This window comes from Argiope bruennichi, chromosome 4 (assembly GCF_947563725.1).
Source record: "Argiope bruennichi chromosome 4, qqArgBrue1.1, whole genome shotgun sequence".
In the NCBI taxonomy this organism is placed as follows: domain Eukaryota; kingdom Metazoa; phylum Arthropoda; class Arachnida; order Araneae; family Araneidae; genus Argiope; species Argiope bruennichi.
In genome coordinates, this window is record NC_079154.1 from 63,079,748 (window position 1) to 63,097,515 (window position 17,768).

Consider the following 17,768-nt stretch of genomic DNA (forward strand, 5'->3'; position numbering starts at 1 on the left):
AAATATAGACTCTGCATGATATACATGAAATACGACAGAAAATCAAAATTGCACTTCATTTTAATTACGCAAATAAAAGTAGGGAAAAAAAGATACATTGCATTGTATTTTGAATGCAAAATTATAAATAATAATGATGGTCGAAGGTAAGTAATAGTGCTCGAGGAAAAAATATTTTTTTTTGCCTTTTCGTTATTACCAGAACTTAACAAGGATAAAAAGCGCTGGTATATTTTATTAGTTTTTCTCTCCATTGTCTTATTTGGCTTTAAAATGTGCCCTTAGAGGAGCTTCCGGGAATCTATACCCTCATAAAATCACTCCCCTCCTTCATTAATACACTTCTGAATTGCGGCGAAAGGGGACAATTTAGATCAGTTATATTAACGTCCATTTCGGAAACAACACTAGGATTATTTAATAAAAAGATAATTAATTATTTATTGCCAAATGAAAATAAAAATTGGAATTGAAATTGAAATTTATTTTTGTAAATGTGGTTTGTACTAATTTGATTAGAGAAGGGAATTTAAGTTCAGATTTTTTAAATACCCTGAAAACTTATATGATGGAAAATTTGTAGAAAAAGTATCTGTAATTCCTTTGAAACCAAATTTACATTTTAAAATTTTCTATAGTTTATTTTGAATTTTCTCTATATCTTATGCTCTATTATTTTTCCCTCTATATTTTATTTTGAGGTTTATTTTTATCATTGTGTGCATGTTAGGTAATCTTTATAGAATTAATCGTAAATGGTTACGTTTTTTTAAGAAAAAAAGGAACCTGGATAGGTGCCGATTGTTGTAGAGGAATATATATGAACCCCATCCAACTTACTGGTTGGAATCTTGCGTTTTATGGATGCTATAGCTAAAGAATAAAAAACGCACCCTTGGTTCCCCCGGATTATTTCGGGATATTTATTCGTAATTCAGTTTAATCTTTACTTCACTTACTTCAATCGTGATTTTCTTTTTTTATTATGTATAAACAAAAGGTAATTGAAGTAAAGATTACATTCATCTACTATTATGATAGTGGGAAAATACCTCCTATATTTTTAAAGGGACGATGTTACCTTTAACTATTAAAACTTTGTTACAAACTCCTTTTCGCTTTCTATCAGTTTTTCAAAAATAAGCTAAATGCAAAACGACAAAAAAAAATTATATACAATGTTGGTATTGTTTTGAGAACTGAATTAAAGTATTGTTTTCAAAGCCCTTTATTGAAAGTATCAATGGTCATATGAATTCAACATCTCTCTGATATGCAGCTAAGAACCTGGAAAAATGAATGGCAAAAAATAATAATAAAATAACAATTTAGATGATATGCTATTTTTATATCTTGGAACTCTTTATTTTATTTTCTATTATGATAAATCGATATTTGTCATTGTGACGTTAATGAGTATTTTTACCCTCTTACATGCCTTAGTAATGGACATGCATATTCACAAGGAATATGCATGTCCATTGCGTCTATTATATAAAGGCATGTTTTTTTAGTTCATACCATGGATTTTTAGTTCATCTTATTTTATAGTTCATTTTTAGAAATTTTTAGTATTATTCGATGTTTTATATTTTTATTCGTATATGAGTGGATATTTTTACAACCATTTGTAGTTTTTTGTACAGGTTTTAATAATAATAACAACTCTTTCTTTGAAATCCTTTAAAAGTATTAGAGTAGAGCTTAGTTTGTTTCTCAGAAAAAAAAATGCCTAGAATTTTAATATGTTCACAATCCCTTAATATATATCTCATATGGATTTTTTTGTTTTAGTGTAAAACATTTAAGCAAAAGATAACTGTTTAATAACATCAGTATATCTTTATAATTTGCATCAATTATTTTAATAATTAAAGCATATACATACAAAAAGAATTGATTTAAATACTATCTATGTTTTTATATGAAGAGCGTTTCTTATATGTACATCAGAATTTGTCATAAAAGAATCAGTTATAACAGACAGATCTAATCAGTAGTCGCAAAATTTAAAGTAACCTAACGTTGTTAAATTGGCGCATATCTTCAGTATTGTATTCGATATTAAAATTTCATAAAATTGGCACATTATTTTGAAAAAGGAGGATAAGATTCCATAAATTTTCCTTTATTTTTGAAATTTTTTATAATGTTTGAGACCTTATTCATCATTAACTTTGTGATTTAAGAGATTTTAGGATATCCAACATGAAACAAAATAAAATTATTGCTTCTCGGAAATAATATCTTTTTACTGTTTTTGCACTAAAAAATTAGTATCTTAGTTAAACAAAAATAATTTTCAAATTTCAGAAGTATTTTAACTTTAAAAATTAAGCATCTTCATAGAAAAAGTACATTACGCGGTGAATACCATTTTGAAACTAAATTTTTTTGTCTAGTATTATTAATTTATGACTATTGATGTGCATTTTACTTTAAAAAAAATCTAAGACCAGCATAAAAATCATATTCCTTGCTTGAGAACCAGCTATAAAATTTTAAGTTTAACATGAACATATCACTCCTAAACGAAAATTTAAAAGCTGATTATTTAAATTAAAAATTTTCGTTGTTCCCACTTTTCTTTAAAAAAAAATTTGTCTTAAACAATTTTTATCTTTAATGACACTGTCACAGATATAGTTATAAAATAAACAACATTGATACAAAAGGAATCAGATAAGTTTTCTTTATTAAACATAGAAAAGTGATCACATAGCAAGACATTATGCATTAACATTTGTAATGCTAAGAAAGTACAGACAAAAATACACGGAAAATCAACCCTAAACCTTTCAGAAAAATTTGAATATTAAAGAAAAACCACACCGAAAAGCATTTTTTTCAATTAATTAATTTTTATTTTCACCTCCGTCGTAAAACCTTTAGAACTCTGGGAAATATCGAATCCCAGAATTCTCTATTCATTAAGATGGAATTATTATCATGTTTTACATCAGAGATAAACAAAAGTAAACCATTTTTCCTAGTAATCAGATAAACATAGATTTGCCTTATTAACTTGAGAAGTAATTATTTATATTTTTTATGTTGCCATTTCCCAAATGATTAAAAAGTTTGGCACATAAGAAGAAGTTAAGTAAAAAAAACTCAATAAATATTAAAAGGTTGTGATAAAAATTATTCTAAAAAAATCACACACAAAAAAAAAACAATTATTCAGGAATAAAATAAAATTTTTGCTTACTTACTGCAATATGTTTTATGAGGCTAGTAAGAATTATGTTACTGAATTATTTTGAATCCCTAATTTCAATTATTTATTTATTTAAGTGATTAGATAGTTAAAAATAAAATTTACACTCGTGATAAGAGGTTTAAATGAAGACAATGCAACTAAAATTCTTGAAATTCTATATATAGTCATCAACTTGAAATAAAAAAAAAAGGTCCAAAAGATTTAACTCTTGTATATGTGCGTCCATTGAAGAAAAGTTCATTTGTGTAGAAGTTCCATAGCAGAAAATAAAGACAACTTCCTTTAGTGCATCATTTTCCCTGCTCCCATACCCATACCTCCCATGCCATGTACACCTGCAAGAAAAAAAAATTAACATGTAACATAGTGATAAAAAAAACATCAAAATTCTGGCAATCGAATCAGTTTATATGTTACTTTAAAACTCTAGAAAATTTAAATTAGATAAGAAACGAATATTTTATCAATGAAAAGATTTTTCTCAAAATGCTATAAGCAATTATGAATTACTTACTAGCAATTAAAAGTCAATTTCAAAAAAAAAATGAACTTATGACTGTTTGTCTATCGAATATGATATATATCTCCCTCTGTTGTGGAAACTAGGACATAAAAATTAAAATGGTTCAAGGCTCAGTAATATAAAGGGATATTCTGTTTCTTCTTCTTTTTTATGCAAGTCACATCTACGCATCTCATTCTAGTGGCATGTTTTAATTTAAGTGTTAAAAATTTCCAAGTAATTTTATTGCTTCCGCCATTGATATAAGATGTCTTATTTCAAGTGTTAAATAAATAAATATGTAAGTTTTATACCATAACTTAGGGTTTAAATTTACATTTAATAAGCATTTAAAAGTTTAATTTGTTATGGATTCTCTATAACGCTTTAAATAGAATAATTAAATATTATAAATGAAGAAACGAAATCTGGAATTCATTATTCAAGAAAATTATTGCCAAAAAAGTAATAACAAACTTATAAAGAAATACATTTCACAAGCAGAGGTGAAATGTGCTTGAAACTGTAACAGTGGGGAATAGCCTTCATTCTCAAGAATAATAGCTTAAAAATATTTCTCTGCCAAAGTGACCGTTGATGGCTTATAAATCTCAAGAATAATGATTTTTCAAGAAGTGACACTGCCAAAATGACGGTGCCGGTTTTTCAATTTCGAGAACTATGATTTTTCAAAAAGTTATTCCGTCGAATTCCGTATTATTCCAATTCCGGCGGGTGACTATTTCTAACTCTCAAGAATAAGGATTTTTCAAAATGTTACACTGCCAGAATGACGGTGCTGGTTTCTCCATTTCAAGAAATATAGTTTTTCCAAAAAGTTACACTGCCATAGTAATGGTGCCGGTTTTCTGATTTCAAGAACCATGATTTTTCAAAAAGTTATTCCTTCGAAAGACGGGTAATTGTTTCTAATTCTCAAGAATAATGATTTTTTAAAAATATTAACTCACTTTGGATCATTGGTGGTGGATGCTGTGAGGCCATAACCACATGAGCTGGACTGTGGCGATTTGTACCGGGCTCATTCGTCTGAACATTGGCTTGGAATCCTCCTGCTCCAGCCACATAGTTGACCATCCTGAAGAGGCCTTGATTATCCGTATACCCGTAAGCTCCTCTGACAGTCCCACTTCCATCACCTTGTTCGTTTCTGTAATGTGAATTCCCGAACATGTCTCTCGCGTTGTAGCCAAAACCATAAGGTCGAGGCATGTGCTGTAAAGGGGAAGAAAATTATTTATTAAATAGAAATCGATTGGAAACCATCAATATTTTTTGAAAAATGTGCGTTGATTTTCTATCTTAAACATCAAAGAACTGTTTGCGTTTTTATATTACACTCTGATCCTATTGATGGCTAAAAGGCTTACAAGCCATTCCTTTTTCAATGTCATGTATTGTTACAGGGACATGGTTTTATTTTCTTACTATTTATTTGTATTCTTTGTATTTAAGAAACGAGAAGAATGATAGTGTAGAATATTTGTTTATATTCCACGTTTCATTATATTCCACTCTATATTCCTTTTAACAATTGTGCATTTAATTTTTAATCGTTCTGTAGATATTATTTTAATTTATCTGCAGACATTTTGGTTAAGAGAACGAAGGAAAGAGAATCATCTATTGAAAATAATTAAATTTTTTTCTTTTTAATTTATTAAATAATAAATGTTGCATAGTTTTATTCACTCACTTCTTTTGTTAATTTATTCTACATTTATTAAATTATTTAATGTTATTCCGAAGTTCTTTATCACAAACTCATGAAAGCGACTGCCTTAAATAATCTAAAAAGTTAAATTGTGCTTGTTACAACTTCATTCATTTTCCCTTATTAGTTATAAATCTGTTAAATCAGATTAGTAACATTCGTAGAAAAGAAATAGCACCAATGAAGCAGAAAACCGGCCAAATTTTTTAATTAGCTAACTTTTTCTATAAAATGCTTTCTACAATTTTTTTTACTGTCAATCCATCAGTTTAGTTATTTTCCCTGTAGTTATTTTACATTTACAAATTTTTCGCACATTTACAAGTGAAATTTTTAGGAAAGAATGAATTATGGGAAATTGGAAAAAGAAAAGTCCCTAAACAGGGAAGCAAATGAGATTAAAGCATTTAACTAGTAATCCTTTTTCAAGACATAATTAATAAGTCGAGATAAGTCTCAGAATTACTGGCCTTTGTTTTAAGATATAGTTTTTTTAAAACGTCTTTATACAATTGCTTTCGTTGCACTTACCATTCCACCATGCATGTCACCACCCATACCAGCCATCATTCCTCCTCCCATTGGATAAGCACTGGTGAAAGTGAGCAATGCCAGAACTCCAATAAATGCCTGTGGTAAAAAGAATTAAAAAACAATGAAAAAGTAACTTAAGAAGCAGCGAAAGAGCAAAAATGAATAACGTGTTAAAAACGAAATTCTTATCTTAATCTGGGCATTTATTTAAAAATATTCATACTTTAGTTAAAAAAAAAATTGGGTAGAAAAAATTCTTCATTTTTAATGGATGTTCAAACATATTTAACCTAATTTCATGAAGTTCGTACCCTTAAGTTGTTATATTGATTTTAATTTTCTTTGGAAAATGTTTAGAGATAACGTATTAACATTTCTTTTATATATATATATTTTTTTTCCTTTCTGTGTGAAATAAGTATGCAGGCTTGTCACAAAATGTCTGTTGCTGTTGAATCGGAACACATGATTTCTGCACAATAAGGAACGTTTGATATTCGCGTGACTGACCTAGGGGAAATAACCGAAATATCACACAGCAAAAACTCCAAATTCATTGTGGAAAACGAATATCGAAAGTATCTAGAGAGCAAATTTTTTTTACAAATAGGCCCAATTTAAATAACAAACAAAGGAAAGGTAAACAAAATCTAGAAAACAAAATTTTTAGGAATGGGTGCAATTTAAACAACAAATCAAGGAAAGGTAAGCAAACTCTTGAGAGCAAATTTTTTAGGAATGGGTGCAATTTATACAACAAACCAAGGGAAGGTAAATATAATCGCTGTAGGAGCCATATTTTTTTCGTTTATTTGAAGTTTTAAACCTCAAAAAAGCGACGATTGATTCAGAAAGAGGTAAAAATTGATCATTTGGGTCTGTACTGCTTTACTTTGCTAAATTGTAAGACAAACTGCAGTTTAGGTATTTTGAACAGTGCCTGATTAGACTATTGGCGCTCATTCGCTTCTTTTCCTAAAATTCAAAATTTTATATCTTTTATTGATATAAATTTAATACTTATATGATGAATTTTTTAAAAAAAATATTATTTTAAGAAAAAAAAATTCGAATCTAAATTGTTTTAAAAAATACATATCCATTATGTATTTGAGGATTGTTTACCTCTACATAATACTCTTCAAATGTATAAACTATACAGCAGAAGAATTTAATAAAAAATGCAATGCAATAACTTTTACGAAAACGTTTCATTCAGAGAAGAGAGGCAAGGAATAATAAAATATAATAAAACTAAGATTTAGAAAATTTCTAATAATAATTATAAAATATTAGACTAACTTTAACTATAGACGATACTTCCACTGATTTATTAAGAGACTCATAGCCTACGATCATTTAACATATTATGCATCATAAAAGTAACTCATTTTATAAACTTACTATCCACAATAAAGTAAAAATGCTTCTTACCTTCCAGAAATGCATGACTTGAATTTATTCTGAATACGATTTATTTCCTGAAGAAATGGAAAAATATTATTTCACAATGGACCGACTCTGCTCTGGTGGACTCGATTCTGATGCCTCTTCAAATTTCATCGCATATATATAGGCGTGGAAAAATTGTGATATAGTATAGAAAGAATTTGAAAAATTTGAATGATTTCGAAGCTGGAAACTGAATGGGGTTTCTGAAAATTCCATTAAATTATCTTAATTTTAATACTAGGTTTTCCCTTTCATTTTCATTGTATAAAAGTAGAAATGATGGACGCCGGTCTTCAATTTCGCCTTCGACCCTTTGCATTTCCCTTTCTCGCACTCTGTCATTAAGATTGAGAATCAGATTCAAATGTGACATGTTTTTCCCATGACATAAACAAAAAAATGGAACGTGGATAGGACACCGGTAGGAATCTAGTTCTATATACCCCATTCTCATATGTCTGGATTATTCAACTTTCACAAAAGAAATTTATGAAAAAAGTGAAGGAAGAATTTCACATCAGAATTTTTCACATCAGAAAAGTTCTTTGGAAATAGAGAAGATGCAGTTTTTCACGAAATGTTGAGCATTGAGCATTTCATTTATAATTTTACACATAGCTTTAGCATTGCAAAAACTCGTTTAATATTTTATAAGTCCTTAAAAGAAATAATATAACATCTTAAGAAAGACATTTTTAAAGAAAAGTATGAAAGTAAAAGTATGAAAGCAAAAAGTATGAAAGCAAAAAGTATGAAAGTATAAAGAAAAGTATGTCTATTTGTTTTGAAGTGTGCAAAATATTTTAGAACTGTTTATGAATATTATTATGTTTAAAACTTTTATTCAAAGGAGATATTTATAATACTCTTATGTTTTGCAATTTTTTAAAAGCTCTTCTAGAATATAACTTCGCAATTTTTTCTAACGAATTTTTTTAAATATTGTCAAGATTTTAAAATTTTATGCAAAAATATTTCCTAGAATATTGTTGTGTTTTTGCATTTTTTTCTAAAGAGATTTTCTACAATATTATTAAGTTTTGGAAATTTTTGTTCAAAATGGCTGTTGATAATACTTTTATGTTTTGTCATTTTTTTAAATGACTTTTAGAATACAACTTTGTAATTTTTTTTCCTAACGAATTTTTCTTGGTTATTAAGGTTTTAAATTTTCATATCAAAATATTTACTACAATATTGTTGTGTTTTATATTTTCTGTTAAAGAGACTTTGTAAAAAACTATTATGTTTCGAAATTTTTGTTTAAAAGGGTTATTTATAATACTTTTTAGTTTTGTTATTTTTTTAAAGGACCTTTAGAATATAGCTTTGCAAATTTTTTTTCTTGAATATTATTAAGAGTGTAAATTTTTATGCAAAAGTATTTCCTAGAATATTGTTGTGTTTTGCATTTTTTTCCTAAAGAGATTTTCTAGAATATTATCATGTCTTGCAATTTTAGTTAGAGAGCAAGTAACTCTCTATTTACACGGTTTGAAGTTTTATAAAATATAAGGTATAAACTGAAATTAAAAATTCGAATTTTAATTTTATTTTGAATGTATATGAGTAGTAAATGAAATAAAACCACATGCAATAGTATTATGTGTTTTTCCCCCCTTGGATTTAAATATTATAGTTTTAAATAAATATTTATGAATTCGGGTCAAATTGAAAGCGTTGTAAATTTTAAAAACTAAAAAAAAAATAATAATTAAGAGCTACTTTTATTCTGTTTTATCTTTTTTTTTGCCTTTATAAAAGAACAAATACAAAAGATTTCGATGTCTAGTTGTTTTATGCCATTATCCGCCCCTTTCATTTTATTCGTTAATCCAAAACCTTGAAGACCTCTAATTCCCTTTGCCCTATTACTAGCTCTTCCGTTGGGGAATAAGAATGGAAATCTAAAAGAAAGGATGAATGTAAGTTCAGAGTTGCCGACGCTCTATCAAAAACCTCTAGCACTATAAAGAAGTTTTTAGAAGTGGATGGTATAAGAATGAATTCGGGTAGAATTCAAAATTATATACTTTTCAAGTTCATATACAATTTATATATTTTGCAATTTTTCTCTTTCTTGAAACAGTGCCTTTTGAAAAAGATATTGTAATAAATAAGTAAATCAAAAGATATATTGCATTTTAAAAATTACTCATACCACTACCACTCACCAAAATTAAACATGAAAAATTACTCATGTTAGAGCTGATTTTTAAAACTAATATACAATGAAAAAATAAGATTTTAAATAATGAAATAATTATAAAGAAGTAATCTAAACAAATTTTTTCTTTTTTATATTATTGTTTATTTTCTGCTTAAGTAGGAAATTTTGCTAGTTTACACATTTCAGCATAATTGCGTAAATTAAATTTTTCAGTAAAAGAGTTGGTCAACATTTGCATAGACGTACGCGTTACTTTTGAAATATCATGCATGTAAAGAATTTCGACCTGAAGACATTCGACTTATAATATAAAATCAAGACGTCATTAGAAATTTCTGTTTTTTCTTTCACATGCAGGAGTATTAAGAAGCTTTAATTTTCATTTAACAATCAAATATGTCTAGAGGTTTTTTTTTACTGCCAGAAATAACTAGAAGTAATACTTTTAATACATAAAAGTTGAGAGCTCTATATAAACGATATAGAAAAAAATATTGTTGAAAATAACTTTTAAATAATGTAATAGGCAAAATATTATTGAATTAATATACATAAAAGTATCCTATTTCTAAGAATACCAAAAGAATTTGACTTTCATCCACCACGTAGGATAAAACAAAATAATTATGCAAGTTATATATATATTTTTTAAATTTGTTATTCTCAAGAATAGAAGCAAAATGATGAAATTGCTTTTATTCTTGATTCTACAAATAAAATATAATACATATTTTGTTTTCATTTACTATTTATACTTAAATATCCCGTACTTTTATTTCGTTATATATTTTTTATTTTGATTAGTTGTATATTGGTGGTATACTTTCTTTCTAAATAAAAATATTACTCCGTAGACATATTCTTCGTTTAAACTACAGATGGCAGCACATATTTATTTGTAATACATCACACTTGCACTATTTGACAAAAGTTAAAATGTAAAAATAGAAGCTGGATTATAAAGGCCTTTGGTGCGAAATAAGTCAGAAGCTAAATAAAATATATTATTTTAAATAATAAGAATTTTGTGCTTAAAATTATTTTGAAGAAAAAGAAAATATTTAAAAACATTTTAACCTTAATTCTTTATTTCCTTTATTTGACTTTAGATGGCAGCACAACATTAGTTCATAAATTAAAAAACATTACTAAACCATTGCCAACTAAGATTGATTATTGAGATATTCATTTTATTTCGGTTTCGGTTTCTTAATTGCAAATAAAGGCTATTTCATTTCAGATTTTTTTCAGCCTATACAAATTAATTATCGATGAAATGTTCACTAATACATTCTTAAAATATCAATTTTATTAACGGCATTAGATCCCATGTATTTTTTTGTTCAAGCGGACATAAAAAAATCAGTATATTGGTTTAATAAATTCCAAATTAAATGGTTTCTATAAAAATATCTTGAAAATCGTGTTGAAGAAAAAGGTAATTCTCAAGGAAATGAAATCATTTTTAGAACAAAGTGAGAAAAAGAAATGGAAAATAAAATAAATTAGTGATAGAAAAATAAAGAGAGCAAAGAATTCTACAATCACAAACAAATGGATAATAGATCGAAGAAATATGTGTTTTTTATTACTAAAATTTAAACGCTTTTAACTTCAAAATTAAGAATACATCAATGATATGAAATGATAGGAATATCTCATATAAACGAAAAATTTAAAACAATGCAGGATTTTTAATGATAATAATGATTTAAGATAATGGAAAAATTCACTCGATCGTTTACAGTATTTCTCAAATTTTATGTCCCCCCTCCAACGGTTTGCTGTTTGTCGTTCATAGTATTCTTTGTTGGCACTTCTTAAATTTACTATGTTCACAATATATCAAAATCCTAAAGTTTCGGTGATGGAAATATCAGGATTTTAGTAACCAATCAAAATGCTCTATGTTAAATATTAATATAATTTAAAGTATTGCTTTCATCTGCTGTCATAAGATTTCTTTTAATATGAGCACAATAGAGTATTCTGATGGCTAGTTATCGCCAAAAGCACGCATATAGTTCAATATAGTATGTATTAAACAATATTCGCAATACTGCTTAGTATGTTTCAATAATGAATAATGTAATACATCGCACACTATTAGGTGGAGTATTGCAACATGTTGAATGCTACCTGGGGTGCACAGAAAACGACGAAATTAATTTGCGTCTAAAATGGCGAAATTAGTTCATTTGCTGAGGCTTGGTGATAAATTAAGGTTTCATTTTGTAATATATCTTAAAAAAAGGGGGGGGGGTGAAGAAGATATGTAGTTATTGATGATATATGCAGAACCATGAGTTGTTGTATATAATATAATGTGCGATATCGGTGTAATGGTTTTGGCTAGGGAACTCTGTTATGGCTTTTCCTGCTTTGGAGAATTTACATTAAATTAAAGTTCTCCGATTTCTATCGTAAATGGAAAATGGTTTGGCTTAATGATATATATATATATAGGAATTTATATCATTCCTATCACTTCTATTATATTTATATGTGATATACAGGGTGGTTATAAAATAAACTTTCCCCATAAACAGCATTATACAACGCAAACGGGTGAACGAATTGCAACGAAATTCGGTATATAGACTAAACACACGATTGAATTTTTAGCGGAATACCTTTTTCACGGAATTTCGAAAAAGAAATTATAGTTCAAGAATATCCACCAGAGGGTGCCTTTTCAGGAAGAACATTAAATTTAACATAATAAACGACCAAAACGGAATACATAAGCAATATTAACAACCCAGCACAAGAATTATGAGTAATAAAATGTAAAATCGGAAAAAGTTGCCAGTTCTAGAAAAAAAGAAAAGAAAAAAAGCGAGATTTTTATGCATGCGAAGCAGAGGAAGTTTTATGCAAAACGGGTTAAGGTAAGAAACGTTTACAGTCATTATTTTGTTTTATGTCGATGTTTCCGGCTGTAATGATGACGGTATCTTGTTGCGACGTTCAATGGCTTAAAAACTCCATAACGCTTCATGTGCGAAACATCACAATTGATTGGTTACGATCTGCAGTTGAACACCCTGTGCATCGACTTTTGAAATTTTGCAGGTGAATGAGAGTGGTCACATGGAGCACCTTTTCCTACATCATCCTGGACACGATTAACAACTGCTTCTCTTGTGCAATTTCGTCTTCATCTGTTCTTGTTTCTGCAAACTGAACTGTTATTATTTTTTTTCCCTTTTCACAAACAGCGTACTATTATTTTTTCCTTGCCTTTACTTAATGTGATTCGATGACAAGGTGATCAGAAACTAGTCAATAAATGTTACTATTGTTTCTGTATTTCGTTTTGCTCGTTTATTGTGTTAAAATTAATGTTTTTCCAGAAAAGGCGCCCTCTGATGGACATTTGGGCAACAAAATTTTTTATCTTTTGAAATTACATGTGCGCATCTTGTGTATAGTCTATATACCGAATTTCCTTGAAATCCGTTCACCCGTTCGCGTTGTATGGTGCTGTTTATAGGAGAAGTTTAATTATAACCACCCTGAATATGTAAGAATTAATGATATATATAGAAGTCATAAACTTTCATATACAATATAGATTGCCGAAAATGGACCAGTATTTGGATTGGGAGGAGAAATGATTCTTTGGGTTTTTTTTCTCATATTATTTTAAATATATAGACAGATACTAGGGAGCGAAATACTTCATAATATAATTAATAATATAGAAATATAAATTTGCATTTGTGAAACTTTACCGCTCTTTTGATGATCATTTTTACATAAGGAAGTGGTTTCTAGAATTCACACTTTCTTTCCATTTATACCACTGTACCTCTGGTCCTTTGAAAAATATATGGTTATAATGTATCTAAAATAGGTTCATAAAATACATGGGAATCTGTGGAAAACTGTATCTGGTATACAAAAAAATGCCTCTGCTTTCAAAAATTCGATAATGCAAGGATTTTATTTTAATATCTTCGAACTGCGAAATTTGTAAGCAAGTATTTCTATTTAAAACTTTATCTTTGACTCATTATATACTATTTAATAAAAAAAAAGGAATTTTTATGAAAATTGACAGAAAAGTATAATATGATTTCTAAATTTTTTTTTCTGATGTTTCAAATAAATACATTTTAAAATATAGTACGCCAAAAAGTAGAAGAAAGAAATGCCTTTTGTTTTAATTTACTTAATAAATTTTCATAAATTTGGGCTTTGGAAATTATAACCAAAAGCAGATATATCTTGTGTGTTGGAGAGAGAACAGGTTATTTGGTTTTGAAATGGATATTCAAACTCAATACAATATTGCAAAAAAAAAAAACAAAAAAAAAAAACACCTTTCGCCCAATAATTGTTCTCCTTTGTTTAAAAGTATTAATACTTCCCGATTTTATTATGTTATAAATGCATAAGTTAAAATTCGTTTTACTATAAATAGAATTTTGATTAATCTTTGAAAGATTTAGGTACTGTATTTGTAAAATAAACCGCTCAAACGGCTTAGTTGAAATATATTGTTGATTTATTTATAACGAAAAATGTGCAAAACAAAACTCACTTCTTTTAATGCACGAAAAATATTTAATTTTAATTATTTTCTACTTATCAGTCTTTTTTTCTTAATTCATTAGTGTAAATATAAAACATTGTGTATAATTTTTATCAAATTGCTTATCAGATAGTAAGCTGTTAATGTATTTAAATATTTTTTTAATTAGTTTTTAGAACACCTATACATATAAAACATAAAAAAAATTATTCTAATCCTTTAAACATTGTGACCTTCTTTTTAAAATTTATTTACTTTATTAAAATTGTTTTAATCAATAATAATTTAAATTGATTATCAAATTTATTTCAAATTTGTTGATTTGTCTTTAGGGAATTTTTAAAAAATAATTCCAAAATAATTATAATTTATTTTAAAAATAACAATAGTATATACTAATAAACTTTTAAATTGGAATGTTATTTGATTTTTCTTTTAAAATGCTTGAAATCTGTACATTTTTATTTGGATTTTAAAATCAATATCTAAACATGTAAAGAATATTTAAGTATATGACATCCTTACATTAAAATAAATCAAGAATCTTATATGTTATATGCATTAAGTATTAAAAAAAGGCGGATGAGTAAAATGTTCAAAGAACATCAATAAGTAATTTTGTAAAAATAATCAAAAACTGTATTATTTAGTTATAGAGATTTATTACAGAATAAACAAAATGACATCCATCAGAAAGCGCAACAAAATAATATGCAACAGGCAAGAATTTACTAAACATGACAAAAATATAAGAAGTCTAAAAGAACCAGGTTCAAAGAATGATACAATTATTTAGATTGAGCAGTTCAATCTATTCAAAAATGGATTAAACTAAAATTAGTGAGAAAGCTTTTAATTATTACTAGAACATTAAAAAAACTTATTTAAAACTTATAAATTCACTTTTTATAAAATTTTTATGATTCTCTTTAATCCATTTTTAAATAGAGGGAAAAAGAAACCATAAATAATTAAGATGTGAGGTATAAATTACGAACTTATGCTATTTCAAGAGCGTGGAACCTTCTTTCTAAACTCTCCTTGATTTCTGATGATTATATCCATACTGTTGTCTCATGAAACAATTTATAAAAGAACAAGGAGACTACAGCACCTTCTTAAACATTTCAAGCAAACTGCTTCTTCTATCGTACCTTCACCATAACAGAAGCCCGAAGTTAATTAACAATTGGCAGTGATCGAAAAGAGAATGCACCCATAATTGAAGGTTGTAGAACAACGCCCATATGTGCAAACACGACTTCCCATCCAAAAATCACAGATCAAATTTCACGTAAGAAAGTTTTGATGATGATTAATAACCACTTTTTCCACTTCGAACACCCATTCCTCCTCGGGAGTAGGATCCAGATGAAAAACCTCCACTGATTCCACCACCAAATCCTCCCATGCCTCCAAAGCCACCAGCTCCTCCATAACCTCCAGCTCCATATCCACCTGCACCACCTCCATATCCAGCTGAGCCACCTCCGTATCCTCCAGCAGACCCTGCTCCATAACCACCTGGAATAAAAAGTTACTGAATCAATTTCATTTAGAAATGGTGAATGTAAGCATCAGAAAATTTCATATGCTTACCTTAGCTACTCTATTTTATGAATAATAAAAGTCTTGGGAGTTCTAATTAATGTTATTAAGGAGGGGGTGGGGAGGGGTTGAGAAAAACCTTTCAATAATTATCATGGAATATAGACTGACACAGATAATCCTTTTTTAATAAGAACATGAGATCAAGAATAATTTTGCGATCACTATAATGAAGTAGTGAAAAGAATTGGACTCTCGATGCTTGAAGTCACCATATTACGATAAACTCCCCTATTAGTACAAAATGCCGAGCAGCTTTGTTACAATATTATCACGATATTGAATATCAGAATATCGAATATTATATATCATTCAGAATATCGAACAACATCATGGAGACATCGAAAAATATCTTGTGCTAATAATGACCTATCAGAAAGAAACTTTGAGATCACTGTCTCAGAATGTTCATCAAGCTTTTCTACCAATTTTTTGGTGTCACTGGTATATACTAAGTAAACTATTTTCCACAACTTTAGGTCATGGGGTGAACCATGCTTACTCTCGCAGCATGGTTTATAGCAAGGTATACAAAGGGATAACATACAACATTTGCATGTGGTCTTTTTTCTCAAGGGTTTTTCAAAATCTGAGAGAACTCATGAGAATCTGTTATGTTTAATGCACATACTGCCTTTTGAAAATCTAGCATTATCATTAAGAAACGTCAAGTTAGGAAAATCATTAATCGAAGGCATTTCCTGTAAAATATTCAGAGCAACAGTCTTTTGTTTCACAATCACATAGACACTCCTAGCTACTTTACGTTACATTTTCTATTCCTGGCATTCATGAAAATTCCTGAAAAAATGTTCTGATTAGCTCTGCGTATAAAAGAAAATTATCTCGTACTTTTATTATCAACTGACTGCTATATCAAAATGAAATTTAAAAGTACAATGAAATATGTGTCATATGTTTCTCGCTTATTATATATAAAAGTAAAGCAGATTTTAAAAGGATTTGCCATTTGGGTAACTTTAGAAGATGGATATCATATTTTTTTCATAAAAATTGTTTAAATTAACTTAGTTTAATAAGCTACAAAATTTCTTTTGTGACAAGAAATCTTATTCTAAAATCAATTAATGCACTATAACTGGGAAAAATAAATCTTTAAAAGCTGATAAATATAATTTTTTTTGTGAATGCTGGCAACTTTTACTCAACGAGAAATGGATATTTTAACTTATTGTGATCAATTTCAGTACCTATGATAGAAACAATAAAGAGCCTCACCTCGTCTACCAGATCCAGATCCTGCAGGTCGTGTGTATCGTTCCTGGATTCCTGCTGGAGTTTTATCAACATTCATGATGACGTCAGCGGGATTTTCCTTTCCATCGACTCCGGGTTCGTTGGTGTTGACGGCTGCAGTGTAACCATCTCGTCCAGCGGAATACTCAACGAGTCGGTACAAACCTTGAGCGTCTTTGTAACCGTAACTTCCTTTCACGTTGCCGCTGCCATCACTCTGCTCGGTTCTGAAAGACATACCACCTTCTCCATCGGGAGCCTGGAAGCTTGTGGAATAAGGCCTGGGTTCATTCTGAATGGCAAAAATCATTAAAAGTCATATTAACAGAATTATTTAGATACACAAGATTATTTCTACAATTTCGAACAAAAAGAAACCAAGGAAATAAACATACGATTTCGCCTGCTCCTCCACCGTATCCTCCTCCATATCCACCTCCAAAACCTCCTCCAATTCCTCCTCCGTAACCACTGCCAAGTCCTCCAAGTCCGCTGTCAAGACCTCCAAATCCACCGCCAAGACCTCCACTAACTCGTCCATATTCACCGCCAAGGCCTCCGCCAACTCCTCCATATCCTCCACCAGGGCCTCCTCCATATCCGCCATCACCTCCTCCATATCCGCCATCACCTCCTCCATATCCACCTCCAAGACCGCCGGTACCTCTAGCTGATGCATATTGTAGCAAGGCTAGTGCAGTAATTACAGTCTAAAAGAATGAAAAGCATGAGGACGAATATGAACAA

At 28.8% G+C, this 17,768-nt stretch overlaps 2 protein-coding genes across 2 annotated transcripts in view; both read right to left on the bottom strand.

Annotated features, from left to right (window-relative positions):
• Positions 1-3,505: 3,505 nt before the first annotated feature.
• LOC129966322 (cuticle protein 10.9-like) lies at positions 3,506-7,443 on the bottom strand. The gene is made up of 4 exons (XM_056080742.1): positions 7,429-7,443; positions 5,992-6,090; positions 4,697-4,961; positions 3,506-3,558 (listed from the first exon to the last, which is right to left on the bottom strand). Exons 1-4 carry the CDS (start codon positions 7,441-7,443, stop codon positions 3,506-3,508), a joined length of 432 nt encoding a protein of 143 aa, XP_055936717.1.
• A 7,975-nt stretch (positions 7,444-15,418) lies between these two features.
• LOC129966323 (uncharacterized) overlaps positions 15,419-17,768 on the bottom strand; it is a gene marked incomplete at its 5' end in the record, with an annotated part of 80,934 nt that continues 78,584 nt past the window's right edge. The window contains one exon of the mRNA XM_056080743.1: positions 15,419-15,680. Within this exon, the coding sequence (XP_055936718.1) occupies positions 15,472-15,680 (209 nt within the window). The remainder of the gene's footprint in view (positions 15,681-17,768) is intronic.

Bases quoted from the DNA above. Each gene is read 5' to 3' on its own strand.
- LOC129966322 (XM_056080742.1), bottom strand. The intron at 4,962-5,991 runs GTAAGTGCAACG...TCCCCTTTACAG, and splicing joins GTGACATGCATGGTGGAATG to CACATGCCTCGACCTTATGG. The intron at 3,559-4,696 runs GTGAGTTAATAT...TTTTTCTTGCAG, and splicing joins TCCACCACCAATGATCCAAA to GTGTACATGGCATGGGAGGT.